Genomic DNA, 25,253 nt, shown 5'->3' on the forward strand with positions numbered 1-25,253 from the left:
AAAAGAATATCGTGATAATATTTTTTGCCATATCGCCCAGCCCTACACACAAATTTTGCTTCGGCGGAGCGGCAGCTCCACTTATTCCACAATGAGAGTGCTTCTGTATTTACTTATTTTGTGTTTTTGCTGTGATCTACGTCACCTGAAGCTGTTTGGAAAGTTTAAAATGCATCTGGACTGTGATCTGTGTAATTCTTCCTCTCCTCAGTCAGTCGTGAACTCCAGTGCTGCTCTCGTGCGTCATCATTAGAGTTTCATGTGATCTCATGTTACAACAAATGAGACCAAACGACTATTCAAAAACGAAAATGCAGATAACATTGTCTAATAATGTCAGCCCTATCTGACATATGTGTTCAGTGTTAAGGGAATTGATATATATTGTCTAAACTCTCTGTTTAACATGTTTAATCAGGGCCACATGACAGCTTATATAATGGATATTACTTTAAACTGGTTGATGTTTTTGAGTAGAAAATAACTGCAGCCCTATATCACATTCCATTGTGAATAGACATAATATGCCATTTAATTTTATTCTGTGACATGACTTGCCTCTTAAATGCCCATTTTAAACATTCCTTCCCTCTAGAAAGAGAATTCATGTATAGATTAAACAAGCGTGGTAGAACACGCACACAGTAATGCAATAATAAATGGGATAGGTCTTATTGCAAGGGGCCTAAACATAAAGCAAAGCAAACATTGAAAAATTACATCAGCTTTAAATAACAGAATATTTCAGTTCATAAAGACTTTTAAAGTATTTAGCAACTGCCGTCAAGGGCCTTTAAATCAGTTTATTAGTGCTCGGTTTTCTGCTGGCCATCTTAAACTGGGCATATGCTGCATTTTTATTGAATGTTTTGGAATTAGAGACTAGGATTTGGTCCGTGATTGCGAATAGACAAAAAGGTCATTTCATTTTGAGTTGATTTGTTATTGGCATAGTGTTTCCCTATTCATGTGTTCTGTAGTTATAAACATTCAAATAGGCATGTTAAAAAAGCTGTTAACAGTTCTCATTAGGCTGATATATTCCTTGCTTCCCTGTGAACCATATGTTGGGAACGATGCCAGTACTCACCCCAAATATATCAGCCAGATTTGTGTTATCTCTGTCAGGGTCCAGTTATGACAACAGCAAACAGTGGATGGGACGCTATAGTCCATATGACAGTTTTAGAGATTGTACATGCAACCTTCATTCTACCTAATTGTGTGGTTTCACTTACAATGTTTAGATGGATAGAGTAGGTTCATATTCGTGTCTGTTGAATTATGAATTTTCGTGTTGGGGTGGTATTACCTAGTGGTTAAAGATTTGGGCAGGGAACCAAAAGGTTGTAGGAAAAGTCTGCAAGGGTTGATTAGTGTTCTAACACTATTGTTCCCTTGAGCAAGACACTTTAACCTCGGGTTACTTCAGTGGGACAAAAGCTAAAGGCTCTGGTATACTTAGTTTTCAGCATTGCTTGGATTGCTTGGATTGCTTGCACATGGTCAAACTCACAGTCTTTCAAAGTATTCTCTTGACAATAATAGAATATGGACGTTTTCGACATATGTGCGCCACGACTGTTTTGTAACGCTGTTAGAAATAGGGATGCACCGATACCACTTTTTCTATTCCGATTCCGATATCGGAAATCTCAGTATCAGCCGATACCAATCCCAAACCGATATCAGTGGTGTTGTTTTTGCATAATTAGTTTAGAATATCTTCACATTATTGTGTGGAAATAATTTGGTGTGCTCTTTAATATGTAAAGAAACCCAAACCTCTAACTACACATTATTTCAATATAAATGTATAGCTTATTAAGAAACACTTTTAATAATTTGTCTACTGGATAACGTAGTACCAAAATTAACAGTAATTCCAGTACAAGTCCTCAGTAGAATTCTTTTATTTTTTTTGCAAAATGTTTTCAACTTGTATCTGGAATTTAAAGGATTCGGATCTCTTTTTTTTTATTATTTAGTTGTAAAATTTCAGTCCACTTTTCTTTCACACAATTATTCTTTGGAACCCATTCAACTTAAATATTATTATCATTTGTAAACCAATAATAAAAATATATTATAATAATAATAATCAATCGTGCACCTTTAACTTTTAAACCTTCACGTTTTTATTTTGACATTCTGAACTCTCCAGGACGTCCTGTATGTGTCTGTTTGTTGGCAAGTTCACAGTAGTTAAATTAGCTTTTTATTCATATTCTGGTAAAATGCACCTCCAGTGCCATTCTAAATGCATAACATAAGTTGAACTATTGAGTATCTACATCTGAGATGTGGTTTGTGAGTAGCGCTCAAATATTGCACAACGCGTGGAGGAGTGCAGCTCCAGCGCGTCAGTGAATGGCGCTGCTATGTTTACACACACACTCGCAGGAGTGTGTTTGTAAACAAAGCAGCTGCATTTACTGATGCACTGGAGCTGGGCGTGCATTTGTTATATTTACTTATCAAACACAGCCTTTTGTGATTCACAGAGCTATCACACGTCTTCAAGTGGCTTTGAATAAAATGCACAAGTCATATAAACTACTTTAATTGTGTTTTTATGGTTCTTTTATATAATTTTTTGAGCTTGACAGTAACGAACATGACTAACACACAGTATTAGATTTGGATCAGGCTCGTCTGACCGATACCCGATCCGTCTAAAAGCTTCAGTATCGGAGCGATATCGAATCGTTGCATCCTGTGTTAGAACACTCAGCAGCAGGCGCAAGCGGCAATGATGGGCTCTTAGGACTGTCCTCGTGTCGAGAAAATCTTGGCCACACGCGGTCAATCTGCGCAGACTGTGCTGATGATGAAATTTGCTTCAGGAGGGGATCCAGAACGTGGAAAACCAAAGTATACTTGGGCCTTAAGTGTACTGTAATTTCTTTGAATAGAAGTAGGCATGCACTGATATAGAAATTTTAGCTATATTTGCTGAAAATAATTTTTTTATATGTTATATTAGATTTGATTGTCATTAATACAAATCTACTCTTGCTCTTCTAATGTAGAATTTTATGTGATTGAAAAGAAGTAGGCAAAAATATGTTATGTAGTGTAAAATGAGTATACACTTTAATACTCTTTAAATTGGAAATAATTCCAAAATTGGAGATGATTATCAGTAGAAATGCCTACACAATCTTGCACCTATTATGCTTCATAAGCCAACGTGTAAGGTTGTGTAAATACCTTACACAGTGTTTTTTTATTGGAGACAGATCATAGACAGTTTAAGTGAAGCATGACCGGCACACCTAGTTTTATACCCTTACCCCAATTTCGCTTTGCAGGTAAGAGTTTTACCAGCATTCTGTCGGCTTATTCAGTGTGCACCTCTGTTTGCGGATTGACATCAAGGAGGATTCTTTCAATGCCGGTTTATTGATTTTTATCAGTGCTTTTTTGAACATAAAAGCACAGCATGCCATAACAAATGATTAATTATTGTGACATTTTCTTTGCACTTTACATTGTTTCTTTGACTTGTGCTAATAAGATAAAGTGCCCTGAAGACTTTGATTTTAAGGCAAGCGTTGGAATTTGCAAGTCACAGATGCCGTTCAGGCCCAACTGTTTGAGAGAAAAGGCAGTCTCAGTGAACAGTGACTAACAACTACCCTTTGGTATGCCAAGAAGTACCCCTGCACTGAGAGTTTTCCTGGACAGCTGGTTTAAATCGTCAACTCAGGCTGTATTATGTAGTCATAACATAGTGTAGCTTTTTTCACATCGTTTCAAATGTACAGGTTTAGTTTGTTATTTTTGCTAGTTGTGTTTACTATCAGGTAAAACCGGTCTCATATTTTGTGATTGAGCCTGTATCTTGGGAGTATTCTCGTATTCAAAGGTTTAATCCTGATCACAGGCTATTTCTTTATAATCAGTTTTTATTTGTTTCTGTGTTATGGCTAGTTCCGACTTGTTCTGGAGGTTAATGTACAGTGATTGGCCAAACTAATATGATGTTTAGGGATGGAAATAATCTTGTTGTCAGGCCGGGACAGATCCCAGTGTTGGGACCAGGCTTGTTCCTCCATTGTTATCACATTCTTCTCTAGCGGATGAAAAGTTGGCTAAAGTGCAGTGTTTAGGAAAGGTTTTCAAAGTTTTTATTGTTTTTATAGTTAAGGTTTAATTGCATAATATTTTTATAAAATTATTTGTGCCTTTTGTTGACGTATCTTGGGGTTTTAATTCATAAAATAGATCAAGAAATATAACATTGCTGGTCTGTTTAGGACCTCGGTTAAAGCTTCGATATAGATTACATTCAGTTTTTTTGTTGTTGTCTAAAGTCCTGTTGTATCCTCTAAAATGTAGTTTAGTTTTTATATCATGGAAGCACTTCTATTATTTGTAAAGGCCTAGGCTATAATATAAACTTTAAAGAGTCCTTTTAAGTTTATATAGTTAACAAATCAGTTGAGGAATTAACAGAACATTTCCAGTTATTTACATTTATTCAAAAGGCAAACCTAGTGCAAGGCAAAATGAAATCAAAATTGATCCTTCATTCAGCTCTATTACATTAGTGCTGGGCGATATGACGATATATCATGGCGACGATATAAAGTGTCAATCGATAGAGATTTTCCTATATCATGTATATTGCGATGTGCGCAACCTGGGCTTATCTATAAGTGAGCAGGGCTTCACGTGAGACTGAGAGAAGTCACGACAGGTGCGACATCTGTGGTATAGGTTCACAAAACCTAACACAGAGTAGAAAAATATAATATGCAAACTATGTTGTGCGATGATAATCACTTGTGATACAAGCAGTTAGTTTTGCCTCAAAAGGAAGCACGCAAAATAATATTGTGAAAGCCAAAAGATGTACTCCGCTTTAATTAGGCTATAACTTTTGCAAGAAGTGTTTACATAATTTTGGATATTTTCTGCAAAAAGTGTTTATTTTTGTTGCATAATTTGTTTATTTTTTTTACTTCTGCATTATACTGTAGACTATCTCGAGTTTCTTGAGGAAAGTTTATAATAGCATTGGTCAACAGCTTATCAGACTGAAATGTGGCATAATATGAAATCTATTATTATTATAAGAATTATTTAAAACCAAGTTGTTGTTTTTTTTTTGTACTTTGACTATTGTCAAGCTCCAAATAAAGAGAAAATTATATAAAAGGAAATCTTTGATAGTATTTAATTCACTGACAGAATTACCCAAAAGTAGACATTACAATATGGTTATTTAATACATAACCCAATTTATATCTGATGTCACCAGTCCCTCTTATTTTTTCTAAATCGTCCTCTTACCGCATGGCTCCATGTAATCTAGAACACCCACTTTTCACTATCCAATTCAATCAAGTCCCCTTCTACATTTTTTTTTCTTGTTAAATGTCCTGTTTCTTTTGGAAATATGCCACATTACAGAAGTAGAATGGGTCGCAAATACTGTTTAATTTGACTTTAAATGCACTACAATTAGCAAGAGCACTGTTTTTGTTTCATTTAGTTGGTTAATTCAAATTTGAAAATATTTTTTTTTATTACAACATTTTATTATTTTAAATAATAACTTATAAGCTAAAGGAGTCTGACAGTTCTACACCCAGTGTTTGTATTATGTAGACGTTTCATAGTGAAAATGCTCTTGATGTTTTAGTTAAACAGAACAGGTTTGATTTGAACACTGCACACACTCTGAATTGCATCTGAGCTCTTTCTGTAGTCACTTACTGCCTTCCAGCGTTTCTTTCCCTCTATGGAAATCATGTTTTAATGGTCCTACCAGTGGCTTTGCCTTAATATGGTTTCCTAATGCGGGTCTCTTGGGTATTCCAGGTGATGCATGGTATGGTTCATTTGATTTGCAGCCATGTGGCCCTTCAGACTGGGGACTGTAATGTTGATATATACAAAGTGAGCTTTCTGAATTCAGACTTTTAATGAACCCTGACTTGTGAATGCTGAAGTTGAGAACTTTGTTGGTTCTTGTAAGGAAGGCTTGATCTTTACACCGGCCTCTGCAAGTAGCTTTTATACTTTCCTTGTTTGATATATTAGATGCAGTGGTGGCAGTTCCAGGTGGTCTGTTTTCCATCTATTTCTAATGCCCTATAAAAGGATGCCTGACACGGCGGTATCACTTGATATTCACTGAATTGTTTACATGGAATCTTGCCCATTTCCAACAAAGCAATGTGTGTGGATTTCTTATCAACAAATCCGTCTCTTGACATTTTGGCTAATGGAAGTTGTATTCACTGAATGTCTTCTGGGGCTTGAAATGTTTGTCCTTGGTTGCTACTTATTTAGGTAGTCCATTTAAAATGCCATAACTTTTATTGAGTCCTTTAATGATACTTTAATAAGTAATAACTTAAGTAATCTTTCATAAGATGATTTTATCCAACCTGAATTGCTGTACTAAAATAAGTCTCGTTGAAATATCTAGTTGTTACTGTTCTTCTTTTCTCCTCACCTCTGTATTTGAGTGGTTTATTTTGCAGTGGGTTATTGACCTGATTTGACATCTTGTAATTTGTAAATCTCATGCCGGAAGCAAAGTTGTAAATACTCTTCTTTGTTAGGTGATTTCAACAAGGTTGTGTTATCTGAAGTTGCTTGTTCGATGAAAGTGGTCAGATTAACTTTTTCTTTTCCTCATGTTATTCTTGTTGTCACTATAGAAGTGATGCCTGACTCTCTGCTGCACCATTAGTGAAAGGTTTCTGACAGGACATACAAGCAGATCAGTTTGGGGCCTCGTTTTTAAAGGTGCTTTAAGCCGTTCTGGAACTTCCACCAGACTTAGCCGTTGATTAGCCATGCCTCCTCTTTCCAAACCCTGCACTACAAAGATTCACGCGTGCAAACACACAAACTAGATATGTTATGATCAATTAGTTGTTGTTAATAATTTGATTGATTAAGCTTCTCGATCGTCGATTAATATATTTCAGAACAAATGCATTCATGCCAGCAGACTTTGAAAGACTGTCTGCAGACATCTGCTGCTAGAGGGCACACTGCCTCTTGTGCGCTATATGTCACATTTGTCCACAACAAAGAAAACAAAATTACACTCGCACATCCCTCACTTCCTCTCTTGTAAAGATGAAGTTGACTCAATGTAATCAGTGTTGGAGTGTTTCTCTCTAAATTAACATTATATTTTCTGCATACACTGTGATAGTGTGTTAAAGTACAATATGAAAACAAGCACTAGTGATTGCCAGTCTCCTTGTTTCATTCAAACCTACAATTATTTCAGTGCTGTTTATGCAGCGTGTTATGATTTTAATTAATTTCAAATAAAAAAAACAAGTCAAAGTCAGAAATATCCCACAATTCACAACGTGAAGTTTTAATGGACTCAAATATGTATATTCTATACAAAACATAGCCTAAATGCATTAAAATACACCAAACTAAGAATGTTTTAGGAGGAAAATGCCAATACTTGTATTTCTTAAGTGTATTATTTTAAATTATAAACTCAAAAAAAGAAACATCCCTTTTTCAGAAAACTGAATTTTAAATAAAAGTTTGTAAAAATACAAATAACTTAACAGATCTTTATCGTCAAGTGTTTAAACAATATTTTCCATGCTTCCTGAACCATAACATTTACATTTACATTTACATTTATGCATTTGGCAGACGCTTTTATCCAAAGCGACTTACAGTGCACTTATTACAGGAACAATTCCCCCGGAGCAACCTGGAGTTGAGTGTCTTGCTCAAGGACACAATGGTGGTGGCCATGGGGTTCGAACCAGCAACCTTCTGATTAACAGCCCTGTGCTTTAGCTACTACGCCACCATAACATATTAATGAACATGCACCTGTGGAATGGACGTTAAGACACCGTTATAAAAACTTAAAGACTTTTCTACTGACTCTGAAAAACACCAAAAGAAAGATGCCCAGGGTCCCTGCTCATCTGCGAGAATTCTAAGCATAAATTCGTGAATGCTTAGAATTGCCTACAACTCACCCTCCATAGGCCATTCTGTCATGCTTCAATGGCTGAGAAAGCACTTATTCATTAGAGGAACAGTGTCTGTGTGATTGCCTGCATGCTGCAAAAAAGATTGGCCCTAAATCTAGACACGATTGGCCGATCGGCAATCACGGATTTAAGACTAATATCGGCCAATTTTGATCGGTGGCCGATTGATCGGGACATCTCTAGTTGTAACATGGTTTGCCAATTCTGAGACCACATGGGTTTTAATAATCAGGGATAATATGGTCATTAGTGGTCGACAGATATATTGCAGAGGCCCATAAATCAGACGATATTCCGAATTTGTTAATTATCAGAATAAGATCTGTTTTTAATGATAGATTCTTTAAATGGTGCAAACATTGCTTTGATGCATTAGTTATAGCATATCCTGCTTCAGAAATAGCTCTTTGATTCTATTTATAGCAGGGTGAGGCTGGTGTTCTGTCCAACCATCTGCAGTAAAAGCAACTGCGTGCCTGCTTTAACCCTAAACTCACAGGTCGACACAATGAGCTGTCATCTTGACAAAAGCCCTACACCAAAATCATGCAGCATCACAAATCAGCTGTGTTATTGTTTGCACACTATAGGCTTGTTAACCATATTGTGACACATCTTATTCTCATTTTGACCATTTCTGCAGTTGATTACAGCTCTAAGCTAACACTTCTTTGCATCTCCCACAGTGGCGTCTCATTTAAAAGGTTAGGAAAATAATTTCAGGCTATGCCGATGTCTTACAAAAAATAAAACCAAAACAAAAATCATGAGAATGCTGCTTTGATTCTTGCAGGTTCTTGGGGACTGCTTCGGTTTCAGCAGAGATAAATCCATTTTTATTTTGCTTGGTTAACTGGGCCCATTGTCAGTAGGACAGACTGGATTTAATGCAGTCCAAGTGAAAAGAGATCTGTGTTTGTGTCCAAGGTCTTGGCAGTCTTGAGCTGAATGTAACTTTCATTGTCCAAAACAGAGTTCATTTATAAGCAGAAAACAGTATTGTACCTATACAGTCTTAAGTTTGTAGAATGTTTGTAGAGTAGGGTTGCAGCGGTATACCGGTTTCACGGTATACCACGGTTTGAAAATTGACTGTTATCATACCATGTACATTTGCTTATCTACGGTAGTGAGAAAAAAATGCAACCGAACGGAGAATCTCACATAGGCGTGCGCATCTCCTTTATTCCTTGTTTGCCTGTCAGACTTGTCAACTTGCAACACACACACACATGCAGTGGAGAAAATGTCAGAGAGAAGCGAGGCAAGGGGGTCTGACATGAGTGTGTGTGTGTGTGTGTGTGTGAGTTAATGCAGTGTTTCTCAACTGGTCTAGTTGGACTGGGTCGTGGACAGCAGGGAAAGAACAATGCCATTGTTCGCCCATTGAAGATATTTTGGCGGCCGCCCAAGTGATCGACTATTTAGGACTGCCGAGGCAGATTTAATGATAATCTCGCAAACAGCTAAAGTAGACATGGGCAATTTATGACCCTCCGGCTTGATTAGGCCCTCCACATGGTTTAATGTGGAATTCTTTCATTGGATATTTCAGTTAACTTGCATTGGGACCATCTCCACAAGTGTTTAACATGCTCAGGGTTGCCAGATGAGAGACGCAACACCCCCAGTTTAAGATTTATACTTGCGCAAATTGGAAATATTCCGTCTAATGTTATACTTATTTTGTGCAATCTGGCAACCGATTGTTGATATTTTCAACAACAAAAATTATGTCACTTGATGCATGTCCTTGTACTGGAAAACCATTATCAAAATATGCAACATAAAAGGAAATGCGACCCAGGATACATTAAATACAGGTTCAGGTGTCCTGAATCAAAACCAGTTGAGAACCACTGAGTTAAAGGGACAGACAAGAGCAGTCTGGTCACGTTGTCGTGCACCTACAGTATCTTCATTATTAATAATCATAGGACATTACTTCAAAAGCTCACACAGCTGATGTTATTTTTCATTTAGTAGTTAATTGAACATGTTATAGTTACATGCTATTTTTTAATCATGTTTATAATTCTGTTTATTATAATTCTGTTAGCTTTCTTATTTTTTCTATTTATTTATTTTCAAAAGGGAGACTTTTTTTTTTTTACACATACTTCAATAAAATAAATGGTTTCAAGTTTCAATTATAATAAAGTGTTTGCTCAAAAATAAATAAATAAATAATCCTTACTTTTCACTGATAATACTAATTGTGTAATACCGTGAAACCGTGATATTTTCTGAGAAGGTTATCATACTGTGAAAATCTCATACCATTGCAATCCTACAGAGTACATTTCTCCAGAAATGTCTGTCCCCATGTGCAAATGCAAACTGTAGTCTGGCTTTTTTATGGCGGTTTTGGAGCAGTGGCTTTTTCCTTGTTGAGCAGCCTCTCAAGTTATGTTGATATAGGACTCGTTTTACTGTGGATATAGATACTTGTCTACCTGTTTCCTCCAGCATCTTCACAAGTTCCTTGGCTGCTGTTCTGGGATTGATTTGCACTTTTCGCACCAAACAATGTTCACCTCTAGGAGACAGAATGTGTCTCCTTCCTGAGCGGTATGATGGCTGTGTGGTCCCATGGTGTTTATACTTGCGTATAATTGTTTGTTCAGATGAACATGGTACATTGAGGCATATGGAAATTGCTCCCAAGGATGAACCAGACTTGTGGAGATCCACAATTTTTTTTCTGAGGTCTTGGCTGATTTCTTTTGATTTTCCCATGATGTCAAGCAAAGAGGCACTGAGTTTGTACACCTCCAATTCGGTTCACCTCCTGTCAGAAGCTAATTGCCTAAAAGATTGACATAATTTTCTGGAATTTTCCAAGTTGCTTAAAGGCACAGTTATCTTGGTGTATGTACATTTTTGATGGACTGGAATTGTGATAAAGTCAATTAAAAGTGAAACAATCTGTCTGTAAACAATTGTTGGAAAAATTACTCGTGTCATGCACAAAGTAGATGTCCTAAACGAATTGCCAAAACTATAATTTGCTAATATTAAATCTGTGGAGTTAAAAATTTGTTTTAATGACCTCAACCTAAGTGTATGTAAATTTCTGACTTCAAATGTATGTGATGTAACACGAGTCGTGACAATTTGAGCGATCATGAGCACTTCACTCCCTTCAATATGTTCACTCGCGGTGTCAATCAAACCTGCGCGCTGTCCAGGTGCTCTCAATATCTCATCAGTCACTCATCTCAGTGCTATTTTGTGAGGATGTAAATTTAAATCAGCTTAATGTTAGTCACATTACCACTAATCATAGCAAATACATTTTAACCACTCATTTGCTTAATAATTAGTGATTGGTGTTACAGCAAAACGCCAAAGACAGTAAACAGATAATAGATATTAATGATTTCTCACTGGAGCAGATTTAGAGCTTGTAATGGATATATAAATATCTTATTTTATCAATATGTCTCTGCTGTGTGTGAGATGCTCTCATGGTTTTTTACTGCTAACCAGTATGTCACAATGACATTTTGATATTGACAACAGAACTATTCATAACTGTTTCAAAACAAATAAATGTTAGCAATTCTCAATTAATGTAATTTTAATGTAATTTTGATAACTTTATTAAAATGTTCCATTCGTTAACATTAGTTTATGCATTAGGTATCATGAACAACCAATGAACAATATCTTTTTACAGCCTTTATTCATTGTAATATTAACTAATACAACTTTTGTAATGGTTTATCCTGTAACTATCATTACATTTATTAGTTCATGTTAACTATAGTAATGTTGTTATTAGGGCTGGGCGATATGTAAAAAATATGAAATCTTGATTTTTATCAAACTCATGGACAATTCACTATTTACAATTACATTTTTTTCTGTGCTCCTAAATTTTTTACTGTGCTCCTAACTTTTTTAATCAGGAGCACAAGTGCTCCTAAATTTTTTTTAAGCGTAGAGCCCTGAATATATACCATCAATCTGAACATGCTGCTTTTTTCAGAGATGCCTCTGAACTTTTGACTTGTGTGAAAGTGCTGAAACTGCTACAAATCCTTTTGAAAACATAAGGCCCTTACGACTGTTTTTCTGAATGACACTCTATAGTGATGTCTTAAATAATAACTCCATGCTGTTTTCTCTCTCTTCAGCTAAACCGTTCACCTCTAAAGTGAAACAGATGCGACTGCATAAGGAAGACTTTGAAATCCTAAAGGTTATTGGACGAGGAGCTTTCGGAGAGGTAAGGATCAGTCTTATGTTGAGATGGCTGCATCTAGGGGTGGGTGATATACCGGTAGACATGATAAACCTGTAGAAATTTGACAACCGGTATCCAGTTTTGATTATTATCTCTATCGCGGTTGCGATCGCCACTGTATGGCACCACATTCTATTCAAGTTACACGTATGTAATACACATTCTGTCTGAGAAATGGAGGAGAAAGGTGGAGCGGCCACACGTGAGACATAGAGTATTAAAGAAACATGGACAGGGTTTTTCAGGCACTGACCATTTTTTGGCTGCCACACTAGCGAAATTTCGAGCTGCCGAAGCAAATTTAATGACATTCATCTGACACACGCAGCTGTTTCACGTGATTGTAGCACAATCAAAGTTTTTACTTTGACTATGTTTGTCATGTTTCCAATTAAAGAGAAAATTATATAAGAGGAAGTAGTTTTCATTTATAAAGTATTTAATTTACTGACTGGATTATTCAAAATGGCCATTACAATATATTTTTTTTATTGATAAAAAAAAATAAAAAAATTTAACTACAGTATATCGTGATATATATATCGTTATCATTATATAAAATGACTCACATCATGATATAACATTTTGGTCATATCGCACACCCCTTGCTGCATCCCAATTTACACATTGAGATTAGGATTAGTGCATCCGAAACAAGTGTATATTGGAAATAGTAGGTCTGTATCTAATTTGCCAGGATGTGGGAGTATGTCCAATGGATGTGCATGAGTGCTTGCTAATATTTGTGGTGCGGGCTAATAATTCCCACATCCCCACAATGAGGAGGAGATTTCAATGTATGAACATAGAAGATCATCAGTTCACAAGCATTCATGAATTTAATGTTAAGAATTTAGACAGATGTCATTGTTAGATGTTAATTAGGGTTAAGGAATCTGAGGTACCAAGATGCAATTTTATGACATGGTTGTATGTCCCATTAGTGGCGTACTGTCCTACTTTATATAAAAATATTTGTATGCAAAAGTGTCAATAGCAAACTACATAATTTAAGTGTATAAATGAAATTAACTTTCATTTTAAAGTTTAAAGTTTCATTTGAGCAGCAGCTTTTAGTGGTAGATATGGGCAGCGCTGTGGTTTTAATAATCTGTTAAATCATATAATCTAATAAAGTTTGTTTATAGTATTTGTTATTTATTAAGATATTATAAAAGGATATCAATGGGTTATAGGAAAGAAATATGCATGGGTTCTTTTTAAACAATCAACAACCATTTCCTTAGGCGTGTATGATTTATTTGTAATGTAACAGCAGCCATATCACCCTTTAGCTCTTTCCTGGTTGCCCACTAAAGCTAAGCAGGGTTGAGCCTGGCAGGACCTGGATTGGAGACCTCCTGGGGAAAACTATGATTGCTGCTGGAAGTGGTAGAAGGGAGGCCAGCTCATCTGTGTGTGTCCTTATGCCCCAGTATATTGACGGGGACATTATACTGTAAAAAAAGCACTGTCTTTCAGATGAGACGTTAAACCGAGGTCCTGACTCTCTGTGGTTATTAAAAATCCCAGGGCACTTCTCATAAGGAGTAGGGGTATAACCCCGGTGACCTGGCCAAATTTCCCCCACTGGCCCTTATCTGTCATGGCCTCCCAATAATCCCCATACCTTAATTGGCTACATCACTCTACTCTCTCCTCTCCACCTATACTATGTAAAGTGCTTTGAGTGCATAGAAAAGCGCTAAATAAATGTAATGTAGTTAATTAATTAACAGGTTGAAGAACACACATCCTTACATGTTTACCTCACTTATAAAGCCCAAGACAACTGGCATAAAAACACTAACATCAGACATGCAATATGCATCTTTACTGCTTATATTATCTGTCCTCATAAAGTACATTTAATAACATTTGACATTCAATATTCAATATGCATAGTTTAGAAGTAGTACATTATTTTTATTTTCATATCCATTCACAAACAGCCAGTGCAGGCTGCGGTGGTGGAGAGATGAGGTCCGGTCTGTCCAGTTAGATCTTTTGTGTCATTCTTGTTCATATAAGATTATCCTTGGCTTAATTTCCATCAAAGCGGTTATGCATTGGAAATGAAAAACAACCGTTTGTTATCAGAGTTTTTACGATACCTTTGTGACAAGTTCAAATTTACCTGCAATTGGGTCGTATTAGAGCAGACATGGCAACAATGACGATGATCTTTGAAATATCATACTTAATCAAATCTTGAGTTTGTCCAGATCCACCAAATGTGATGGAAATTTAAAGATGCCCAAATCTCCAATAATCCTTTGAAAATAGGGTGTTTTAACCCCACAAATAGCACATTTGTGGACATTTTCAGCTCAATTCGAAGGAAGATCCCATTGAAAGTAGGCATTTTCTGCGCCTTCAGGCCTTCCAAAAGTGCACCAAACAAGCCTTTTTTGTTTGTAAACACTAACTTAATCTATATAAGTTTATGAATTGGGCTGCCGCCAATCAGTCAGTCAAACGAAGAGACAAAAATGGAGGACCAGAGACTTTATGGTTTTATCAATGATCTCTTCCCTGGTTCCTGTCAAGGCAAGTATGGAGCGGCCGGGGTGACAGGTCAACCTGAAACACAGAGACAACCCTTTGACAACTACAAAGACCTCTGTTTAGACAGCATGACACCCATCAGCATCTGCTCAATGTACTCCCATTCTGCAGATGGTGGTGGTGTCATGCTCTTCAAAAATAAAATATGCAAGCGTGAATATAGGTTGATTTTGGCTACTGAACTCTCTGCTTCGGTTAAACACTTTCAAGAAGTCATAGTTTTGATTAGGTAGCAAACTATACTTTTCTCAAATTATTATGTGTAAAAAGTCTTGCCATTTCTGTAGATCTTGGGTGAATTATTTGCACAACAATGTCATCGCTATGGTCCTGACCACTTGTCCGGTGCTTAAAAGAATAGTTCACCCAAAAATGTTAATTCTCTCATCATTTACACACTCTCATGCCATCCCAGATGTGTATGACTTTCTTCAGCAGAACACAAAGATATTCTTCTGAGATATTCTTCTAAAAATCTTTATTTGTGTTCTGCTTGATTGGCATGAGAGTGAGTAAATGAAGAGGGAATTAAAATTTGGAATGGCAGCCCGATTCACCATTCACTTTATTGCATCTTTTTTCCAAGTTTAAGTTTAAGGTCTGTGGCTATGGGATTTTGTTTACAACATTACATTAGGGGTGTGCAATTATATATTGTCTACGATAATATTGCAATTGTTGTTTTAACGATATGCAAAATCACATTATTGAGTATGTCACTCATTTACAAAAACCAATCAAAAAGCCGTATTAAGTGTCCTCAAATTCACTGCGTGTTGTAGCAAAGTAGTATATACTACGGCACATGCGCATTCAGATCGTGGTGTTGCACATATTGAAATATGTTCACGATATTTTTTATAGAAATTAAAATAAAATCACTATCCAAATACAACGTCAACCCCCCGGCTGAGGAAATGGTGAACATTCTTGCGTTAGTGATTTTACATTGGTATATGTTTTTAGTTTTTTAAATAAATGTATTACATTTTCAAAGACATTTCTAAATTGAAATTGCAATTCAAACGAAACACAAAAGCAGTGTTAAAAGAAAAAAATCATATACAACCACCTTTCCATTTACCGTCACGCAAGTATCCATCAATGACAACAGACGGAAAATTATAAATACAATTTATGATCTGAAAACAATTATAAATGTAAACATAATTATAATGATGATAATAATCACTGAAATATAAATCATTGTTCGAGGTGAACGTGTTTTTGTATTATTTTATGATTTAATCACAGATGTATAGCTATATATAATGCGACCCTGCAGAGTTGCAATCACAGCTAACTGCTCTGTGGAAATAAAGTGTACTGAACTCGGAGCACCTCTTGAGCTGAAATGAGATGGTGAGGTAATTAACAGCATTCTCATAGACGATATTGTTCTTGCAAAAAAAATGTCAGAAGACTGAAACAAAGAATGAGTGAGAACCCTTTACATATGCATGTTCCAAAAGACTGCACGCCTCCGAACAAACAGCACATCAGACATGCACATAGACAGCTTTTCTGTCATCTGTTCTCAAAAATATAATAAAGTGTGTTTCTTCAAGCATGTGTCTGTGTCTAAAAGCAATTCTTGTCATCCGAATCAGAGACATCTTTGAAATGCTTCTGTCAGTGTGCATACTTTGCTGCCTGTGTAATTTGTTACATTGCTTAAGAACATTTGGCTTTCAATGCGTTATTTAGGTTGATTTATCATGTGTCGCACACTCTTCATTAGGCAACTATTCACAAGGCTATTCTATTCGTAAGGCTATTGCATTGATATTGGAAGTTCCATTCATAATGTTTCCCCCTTTTACCCGGTATAAAATTTCACATCGTGTTGTCCCTTAAACCAAGTAAAGCCGGCAACACCATACACCATGGCAACCTTAGTCTGTACACCTGTAGTAACTTGACCTGTCTTGTAACTCAAGGTTTACTGGGTTTATGTAGATGTAACAAAGCAACAAAAGACAGGCCTCTAGATATTCCCTTGTGCGTTCCTTACAGAACAGCTGGGTTTCAGATCATTGTGTGATCATTGGATACTCTGTATTTACCTGTATGTTACAGGTAGCAGTTGTAAAGGTGAAAAGTTCAGACAAGGTGTTTGCCATGAAGATCCTCAACAAGTGGGAGATGTTGAAAAGAGCAGAGGTACCTGCAATTTCTGTCTTTATATATTAAAATGAATTGCTCATTTGATATTGGAAATTTAATCACATCAAAACAGATATAAATACAAAAAAATGTTGAAAGATTTGTTTCTTTTTATCCAGACAGCATGTTTTCGGGAGGAACGGGACGTGCTGGTGAACGGGGACTGTCAGTGGATCACTACATTGCACTACGCCTTTCAGGACGAGAACTTCCTGGTAGGCTTCTACCCTCTGGTGCCCCTGACTTCACATCTATAACAGAAGCTTTTGATTAGATCAGACTTCATTAATCAGTCCCCTCTATTAAGCATTAGTGGTATCTGAATGGTTGCAGTCTGTTAAATGAGAACAGAGAGACTTTTTTTTCTCCCCCAAATTTGGAATGCCCAATGTGCTCTTAGGTCCTCGTGGTGGCGTAGTGACTTACCTCAATCCGGGTGGCGGAGGACAAATCTCACTTGCCTCCTGTAAACATCAACGTCTAAGACCGTCAACCCGCGCTATTCACTGCGGCATCCACGCACATCTCACCACACGCCCCTCCGAGAGCAAACCACATTATAGCAACCACGAGGAGGTTACCCCATGTGACTCTACCCTCCCTAGCATCCGGGCCAATTTGGTTGCTTAGGAGACCTGGCTGGAGTCACTCAGCATGCCCTGGATTCGAACTTGCGACTCCAGGGGTGGTAGTCAGCATCTTTATTCTATGAGCTACACAGACCCTGAACAGAGAGACTTTGAATTGTGTGGACTGGAGAGAACCACACCTTTGGCCAGTTCCCATGTGTGAATTTATTACTATGAAAGTGAAGTCAAGCCAGAAAATAATGGGGCCATTTTATGTGGTTTGCACGAGGTTTTTCTTGGCCTGGCAACAGCATTTTCTACAAGTCTGATTGGTGTGATTTATTGCTCATTTGGGTTGTATTATGTACCACAGAAACCATAACATTCTACAACCCTCAACACTAGTTCTACATTTGCCTGACCTTTTATCTTTCATCGTTCTATCGGTTCTATCTGTTCATTTGTCTGTTGTTCCATATCTGTCTATTGTTCTATTTATCTGTCGTTCTGTCTCTGTCTGTCATTCTATCAATCGTACAGTCGGTCTGTCTCTCATTCTATCGATCATTTTGGCATTCGATCTGTTTGTCTGTCTGTTGATCTATCTCATTCTTTTTGTCATTCTATCTGTCTGTCTGTGTCTGTCAGTTCTATATATTGTTCTGTCTTTATCTTCTATCTGTCGTTATGTCTGAATATCATTCTATCTAGTTTTGTTGTTCTGTCATTCTCTGTTTATCTGTCTGTCTATTGATAGGTCTATCATTCTGCCTTTCTCTCTTTTGTTTTATTGTTCTTTCTGTTTGTCTATGTCTGTCATTCTGTCATTCGTTCTTTCATCGTAGTCGTACTATCGTTCTGTCTGTCTGTCTTTCTATGTATTGTACTACCGTTTTAAATGTCTCTCTGTCTGTCTCTTCTATCTGTCGTTCTGTCTGTGTCTGTCTTTCTATCTATCTGTTGTTTTTTCTGTCTATTGTTCTGTCCGTCTGTCCATCTGTCTGTCTGTCTGTCATTCTATTGTTAGTTTTTCATTGCATCGTTAGTTTTTTTCTGTCATTCTATCAATTGTTCTGTCATTCTGTTCATCTGCCATTCTAGCTGTCTATCTGTCTGACTATAATCCTATCCTGTCTGTCTGTCGGTCTCTTGTCCTATCTATCGCTCTTTTTATCATTTTATCTGTCTGACTTTAGTTTGAAAGTCTAGATTAGCACATTGTTGTCATTGGTCTATATAATTTTACAGCATTTATGCCATTACATCTGTTTTCTGCAGTACCTGGTTATGGATTACTATGTGGGTGGCGACCTCTTGACCCTGCTTAGTAAGTTTGAGGACCGATTACCGGAGGACATGGCACGATTCTATTTGGCTGAGATGGTTCTGGCAATTGATTCTGTGCATCAGCTTCACTACGTTCACAGGTGAGACTACAGATGAATTCAGCTACTGCCTACTACTGGCTATTTGTTGTTTCTCTTTCCATTTTTTGGTCTGCTGAATGACCTGTGACATTTGGGCCAAATTGCATTGAAGTAATTTGTGTACAGCTGTGTGTGGGAATGTGAATTATTTTGGGAACACAGGAAGTGACCAAATTGTTCTGATTTGTGCAATCACAGAGGGCATTTCAAAGCTGTGTATCTGGCTGGCCTGTTTTTGTCTTACTGTATATGTGGAGGGCTCTTTCAGGGATAACACATAGAGGCGCCTGACCTCTCAGATGGAATTTATTTATTCTGGGCTGACTAATTGCAGACTACTGCTGTGGAGCAGAGCAAAACTTCACGGGTGCAGTTTGCGCACTGGGAACTCAAATAAGGACGGTAATTACAGGTTTAACCGCCCCGGCCGTGAGAGATTTGTTTTGGACAATTTGGAAAAGGGAAAAGGTAGTGTGGGCAACTCCCTACCAAGAAAGAAAAATAGATTTCGTTCCATTTTTAACAACATTCAAGTAAGCTTGCCATTTTGGGACAGATTTACTCTAGTTTTAAATGAATAGACGAATAACCACCTCCATAGTAAAAACAGCATTTGCTGTTTTATGAACAGTGACTTGTCTTAAATAAACCCCAATATTAAACCCTTTGCATTTCTGTCAAAGTTTCCATTTAAATGCAAATTTTTCCCTTGTAATGCATTTTTGGTGGGTATATCTTTTAATTTTACAATGGTATTTTTCAAACCACAAAAAAACACTTAAGTCTTTCATCCGTTTATGTCAAATACTTAAGATGAATGTTTTTTGTTTTCAAAAACGACTTCAAATTAGCTACACTCATTTCAGCAGTTCGTCTCTTGAATTATTCTCATTCCACATGCATGCAGGTATGTGACATGCCCAGCGAAAACCTTCTGAATACCATCTAATCTTGCTATGAGAGCGTCTGTTCAGTGTCATGCCATCATGACAGCTCATACGCATATCCCTCTGAGAGCCCAGCATCATGACTGCGATTCTGACACCTTATTGTCACTACTAAAGCTCTGACTGCACTAGCACTGCCACCTGCAGTCTGTATAATATCCAATATTATTTTGTTGCTGATAATAAATCAACCAACATTGTGTATTGTGCAATGATTTGAATGCACTTTTTATTTGGCTGCTAATTATACTAATTATATTATCACTGTGCCAGTGGGCTGGTTTCGCTTGTGTATCGTGACTTGTATGAGAGTTTTAAAAACTCAGTAGTATTACTGTTGTTGTAGGTGGGTAGTTTTATGGTGTAAATTAAATTAAGAAAGGTGTTAATTAAGTTTAGTTTGATTTCACATAGCACCTTATAGTTTATGATCCATATAACTAGATGATGAAAAATATCTTTGTAAAATAGCTCAACGATGGGCAAGGAGGAGGCGAGAACCGGCTTGTCAATATAAATGATAATTTAATGAAAACTTAAACCAAAACACATAAACAAACACACACGACGGACATGCCCATAATTCTCTCTCTCTCGAACCATCGTCACCGGCCGCCTTTATCCCTCGCGCGCCTTATCAGGCCGATTGGGGACCGGGCGCGCGATATTCTGATCGGCCGCGCCTCCGCTCCACAATCTTGTATCCAGTGTAAACATGAAATGCAATTAATAATGTAAATGTAATCACATGTGATGCAGTTTTTTTTTTTTTTACATTATTACAATTAATATTTAAGATATGTTGTTGCACTTAATGTCCGATTTTCGTGTCCTAACATTGTCATGTCCAAATAGGTCTCAAAGATCCAGCAGCCAAAATACCAAATAAAGAAGCACAGCTTACGCTTCATTTCAGTTTTCTTTATTGTTAGAGTTTTCTATAAACTTGAGTAGCTCAGATGTTTTTGAGCTGTCAGTTTCAATTAATCTGTTAAAAACACTGGTTCAGCGATTTGTATGACACTCCTCTTGATTGAAAAAAAAATCCCTTTTTAGCCATTTCATACATAATACATAAATAATACAATTTGTGGCTGAATGATTTTGAATACTGTCAAAAGGCTGAAAAATATCAAGATATATATATTTTTTAACTATATCACATCCACTGTTATATATATTTGAAATAGTAGGACACAATATCTATGTATAATGTATATAGTATTTATAGTATTTTTATGTGTTGTCAGCTTGAATGAAACCTGTTCAAGGATACATACAGATAAATTGCATAATATACAACGCCATTTCTTATAGATCAGTTTGCGCAGTTACACCGGTTTCATACACTAACCTGCAAACTCATCAATGCCACTTTGTTTGATTGAACCGCAAGGTACCCATGATGCTGCACTCCTCATCTGGTGTGCTACTGGCTTCAGTATTAAGAACAGTTAATATTATAATCACCCCTTGTGACCTCCCAAAGCGATTATGCCGGAATCCATTAAACGGTAGGCTATCTGACAATAAATTCAAAAGCACACAATTTAGACTTGTAATTTAAATGCAGACTAATGTTAATATATCAATGCCTCAAAAACGTATCGAGAAAACAGCGTGTCGATCAATAATCAATGTATCGATATTTTATGACATTCCTACTTGTGAGAACACTTATTAAAAAAGAATAGTAGGGATATACAATACTGCACAGATTACAGTAAGCAGTACGCTAGTATTTCACTCCGAAAATATCCAAAGTGTGTTGTGGGATCGTGATAGTGCTTGTGTAGGGTTTGTGATTCAGGGTGTGGTCGGGCACAGCTGCACTGGGTCTGATCTTGAATCTTGGCCTGGAATTCCAGGAGCTCCCAATGGAATGAACAGCAATGCAGCTTCTGAGATCTCACCACAGATCCTTGGCCACATCACTGATCGCCATCTGCAGGCGAAAGCCCCTCGCATTCCTGTGGTGTTCTTTTGCAGGAAACTGACACTGAAGTCAGCAGTAAACTACTCTGTGACCTTGCAGAGCTTCCTGTTCTTAGTGTAGCAGCCGTAAGGCTTGAGAGAGAGACTTCATGACGGACAGCTAGACTTCACTATAATGACTGAAGACATCATTAGTTACTAATTCATTGTGGTTTGAGAATAAGGGGTCATGCCTCCTATGCGGTACATTTCAATGTCCCCATCATATACAATATTCAACCATTTTTTAAAGATGGAAATATCGAATTATAGTTTGTTTTCTTTCAAAACAAGATTACAATTAAATAAACATAGAAGTGAATTTTAAAGCATTGTACTACTAGATTGATGAGTGGATAAGTGGATACCGTTGCTTGCTCTGACAAGCTTTGCAGAACTTCCAGTTGAAATGAATGGAAAATTGCTGTGAACTGCGCATTTTTTGTCAAAACATTCTCATAAACAGAATGGTTAATGAAGAGTTAAGAGACATTTTAAAGCATATTTATCCAGGGTTTTTTGTAAAAACAAATAGTTAAAATACACATTTATTTGATTAAAATCTGTGGAGACAGTGAATCAGAATTGAGGCAAATGATTATCACAGTCACTTGAAAAGAGAAAAAAGGATCATTTGACAGCTGTTACACACCTGAAAACATTAGTGAGTAGAAATGCTCATAACGTCCCATGACACATTCTGTTTCATTCTTAAAATAAAGTTATTAGCTTTATTCAACTTGGAGAAAATGTAGGTGTCCTTGCTGATGTTATATGTGTTAATTTGGGAATGACGGCTGACACAGTTTAATCCATAGCATACTCTTCTCAAAATGTATGTAAAGAATTAATAAAAAAAAGTGTCACTACTACTAGTGACCTGGTAGCAATGTTTTTTTTGGATCATATCCATAAAATTCTGCTTAAAACTACTCAAACACACATTACTCCCATAGGCTCTCATTGGGGGGAAAAAAAGCAAATGCTTCTTAGAGAAATGGCAGAAGACAACAGTAACTAAAATAGGATTGTCAGAAACACCAAATTTGGAAGAAAATTGGAGAAAAAAAAGAATGTGAAACTTTCAGAACAATAGTAGAGAGAATTATTTATTTCAGCTTTTATTTCTTTTATCACATTCCCAGTGGGTCAGAACTTTGCATACACTTATTTAGTATTTGGTAGCGTTGTCTATAAGTTGTTTAACTTGGTCAAACATTTTGGGTGTCCTTCCACAAGCTTCTCAAAATAAGTTGCTGGAATTTTTGCCCATTCCTCCAGACAGAACTGGTGTAACTGATTCAGGTTTGTAGGCCTCCTTGCTCGCACACACTTTTTCAGTTCTGCCTACAAATGTTTTTCATATGTTTTTCAAAATCAGATTGTGGTCAGGGCTTTGAATTGAATTTGTTGTCCTTAAGCTATTTTTTCACAACTTTGGAGGTATGTTTGGGGTCATTTTCCATTTGGTAAAATTATATTTTTCAAACATATTATTGTCTGATTACTTCTAACTGTTCTTTTCAAAAATACATATAATGGGAGTGCATGCTTATCCAGTTAAATAATAAAAATTTACTGAAGAAATCAAAGACATTTGACATTAGAATTACTGTATATTCTCCCATAGCATTATTATACAGAATATTCAGCATTATGTGATTCAGTAGCTTAATATGTCACTACCATTAAACATCTGTCAACTTTAATTTTCTCTTGTGTCGTCAAAGCAGAGCACTCTTGTGCTTCAAATGGACATTCGATCCCTCGCACTGAAAATGCGTTTCTCTATCCCGCTCCTGGTGCTCTCTGTATTAGATTTGCTTACATTACGCAGGTGTAGGGGAGATGCAAAAAAGAAACCAAAAAAATCCAATCTCCACAATGCGCATCGTCACATTTTTTTAAACCACAATGTATTGTGCCACAATAAACCGTTACACCCCTAGTATTATGTTTAGTAGTCTAAAACATGCTATCCTATTGGATTACATTCTAAATTATGGCATAATAATATCAAACATTGATTGTTCAATAAAAATCTGAAGTAACTTTCATTGACACCCTCTTGTACAGTAAATTAACTTGCAAATGTTTTGGCTATTTATTTCCATACTGTTAGGTTTCGTCCTGTTAATTTTTTAAATATTGATGTTATAATTCAAGTTTAAATGCCTGTGCTAGACCATGATAATATTTCTGAAAGGCTGGTGTAAGTTCTTTAAAAATACTTGCATTGCAACATAAGCATTGTCGTTTTTTGTTTATAAGGTACTGCATAACAGGAATGACCCATATAAGGTTTTCTTTTCTTGGGAGATTTTTCTCAGGATTGTTTAGAATGGGAAATCAGCTTTTCCTCGCAACTCGGCTCCAAGTGATTGTATAATCTGGGTAAATATTGATTCAGGTGTGCATGTTTTCCGCTTGAATGAATCGCTGGCGGAGAAAATCTGGGCTGGGCTTGATTCTGATAATGGGGTCGGTCTCTATCCCGTAGACAAACATGCTTCAGTCATTTAAGAGCTCTGTTTGATGCAGCATGCCTTTTGACTCTTTATTTAGTGTGGTCAGCTTGTGCTAATTCAGGTAATGACCCTCATATGCAGATATTGATTATGGCTTCTGAAGGGACTCCCTCTTTCCCCTCTCTAGGGGAAGAAGTTAATGGCACAGGACAGATGCGATCATTTCCTGACCAGTTCCTCTGGGTCTCTTGAGACCTAAGTGTCAATTGCTGTTATCAGATAATGACTTAAAATGCTTTTGTCAGCATCTTTACATACAACCGTCAATTACTGTTTTCTGCTTCATTATATTTTCTTTTGACTGTGAATGAGCTGTTAATGTAAATTTGGCTAATTGAGTCTTTATTGTTGCTTAGTGTTTGTACAAGAGTGTAACTGCAGAAATTGGGGAGTAACTAACTAAAGGGATGACTGTTACAACTATTATTCATGTAATTACATTATTAATTTCATTTGAGTCACTGAAGAGTGTTCCCAAAAATATTTAAGCAGCATCTAACATCTTGTTATTGTCGCTAAATAATAGCCAGGTAAATACTGCTATTTATCTCTGTTTACAATTCAGATATTTATTCTAGTTTGCAGTTCTATGAAGCATGGTGTTTATTTTGTTGTTGTTTGAATTTTTTTAGTGTTAGTATTTAGTGCAAGTTTGATGTCCTGGTTTGATGCTGGCACTCTAACTCAAATCATTTGAGCATCGTCAATACTAGTGATCGACCGATATGGTTTTTCCCTGCTCTGTTAATATGGCCGATGCTGACATCCAGAGAGCAGGGTGGCCTATAGGTGGATACAATGCCGATATATCACACA

At 36.7% G+C, this 25,253-nt stretch overlaps 1 protein-coding gene across 4 annotated transcripts in view; it reads left to right on the top strand.

Annotated features, from left to right (window-relative positions):
• LOC127662162 (serine/threonine-protein kinase MRCK alpha-like) overlaps positions 1–25,253 on the top strand; it is a 74,650-nt gene that overhangs the window by 3,898 nt on the left and 45,499 nt on the right. For all 4 annotated transcript variants that reach the window (XM_052153217.1, XM_052153213.1, XM_052153214.1 and 1 more), the window contains exons 2-5: positions 12,149–12,240; positions 16,906–16,989; positions 17,112–17,207; positions 18,840–18,988. In XM_052153217.1, coding sequence (XP_052009177.1) covers positions 12,149–12,240; positions 16,906–16,989; positions 17,112–17,207; positions 18,840–18,988 — 421 coding nt within the window. The remainder of the gene's footprint in view (positions 1–12,148; positions 12,241–16,905; positions 16,990–17,111; positions 17,208–18,839; positions 18,989–25,253) is intronic.

This window comes from Xyrauchen texanus, chromosome 22, assembly GCF_025860055.1.
Source record: "Xyrauchen texanus isolate HMW12.3.18 chromosome 22, RBS_HiC_50CHRs, whole genome shotgun sequence".
Classification (NCBI taxonomy): domain Eukaryota; kingdom Metazoa; phylum Chordata; class Actinopteri; order Cypriniformes; family Catostomidae; genus Xyrauchen; species Xyrauchen texanus.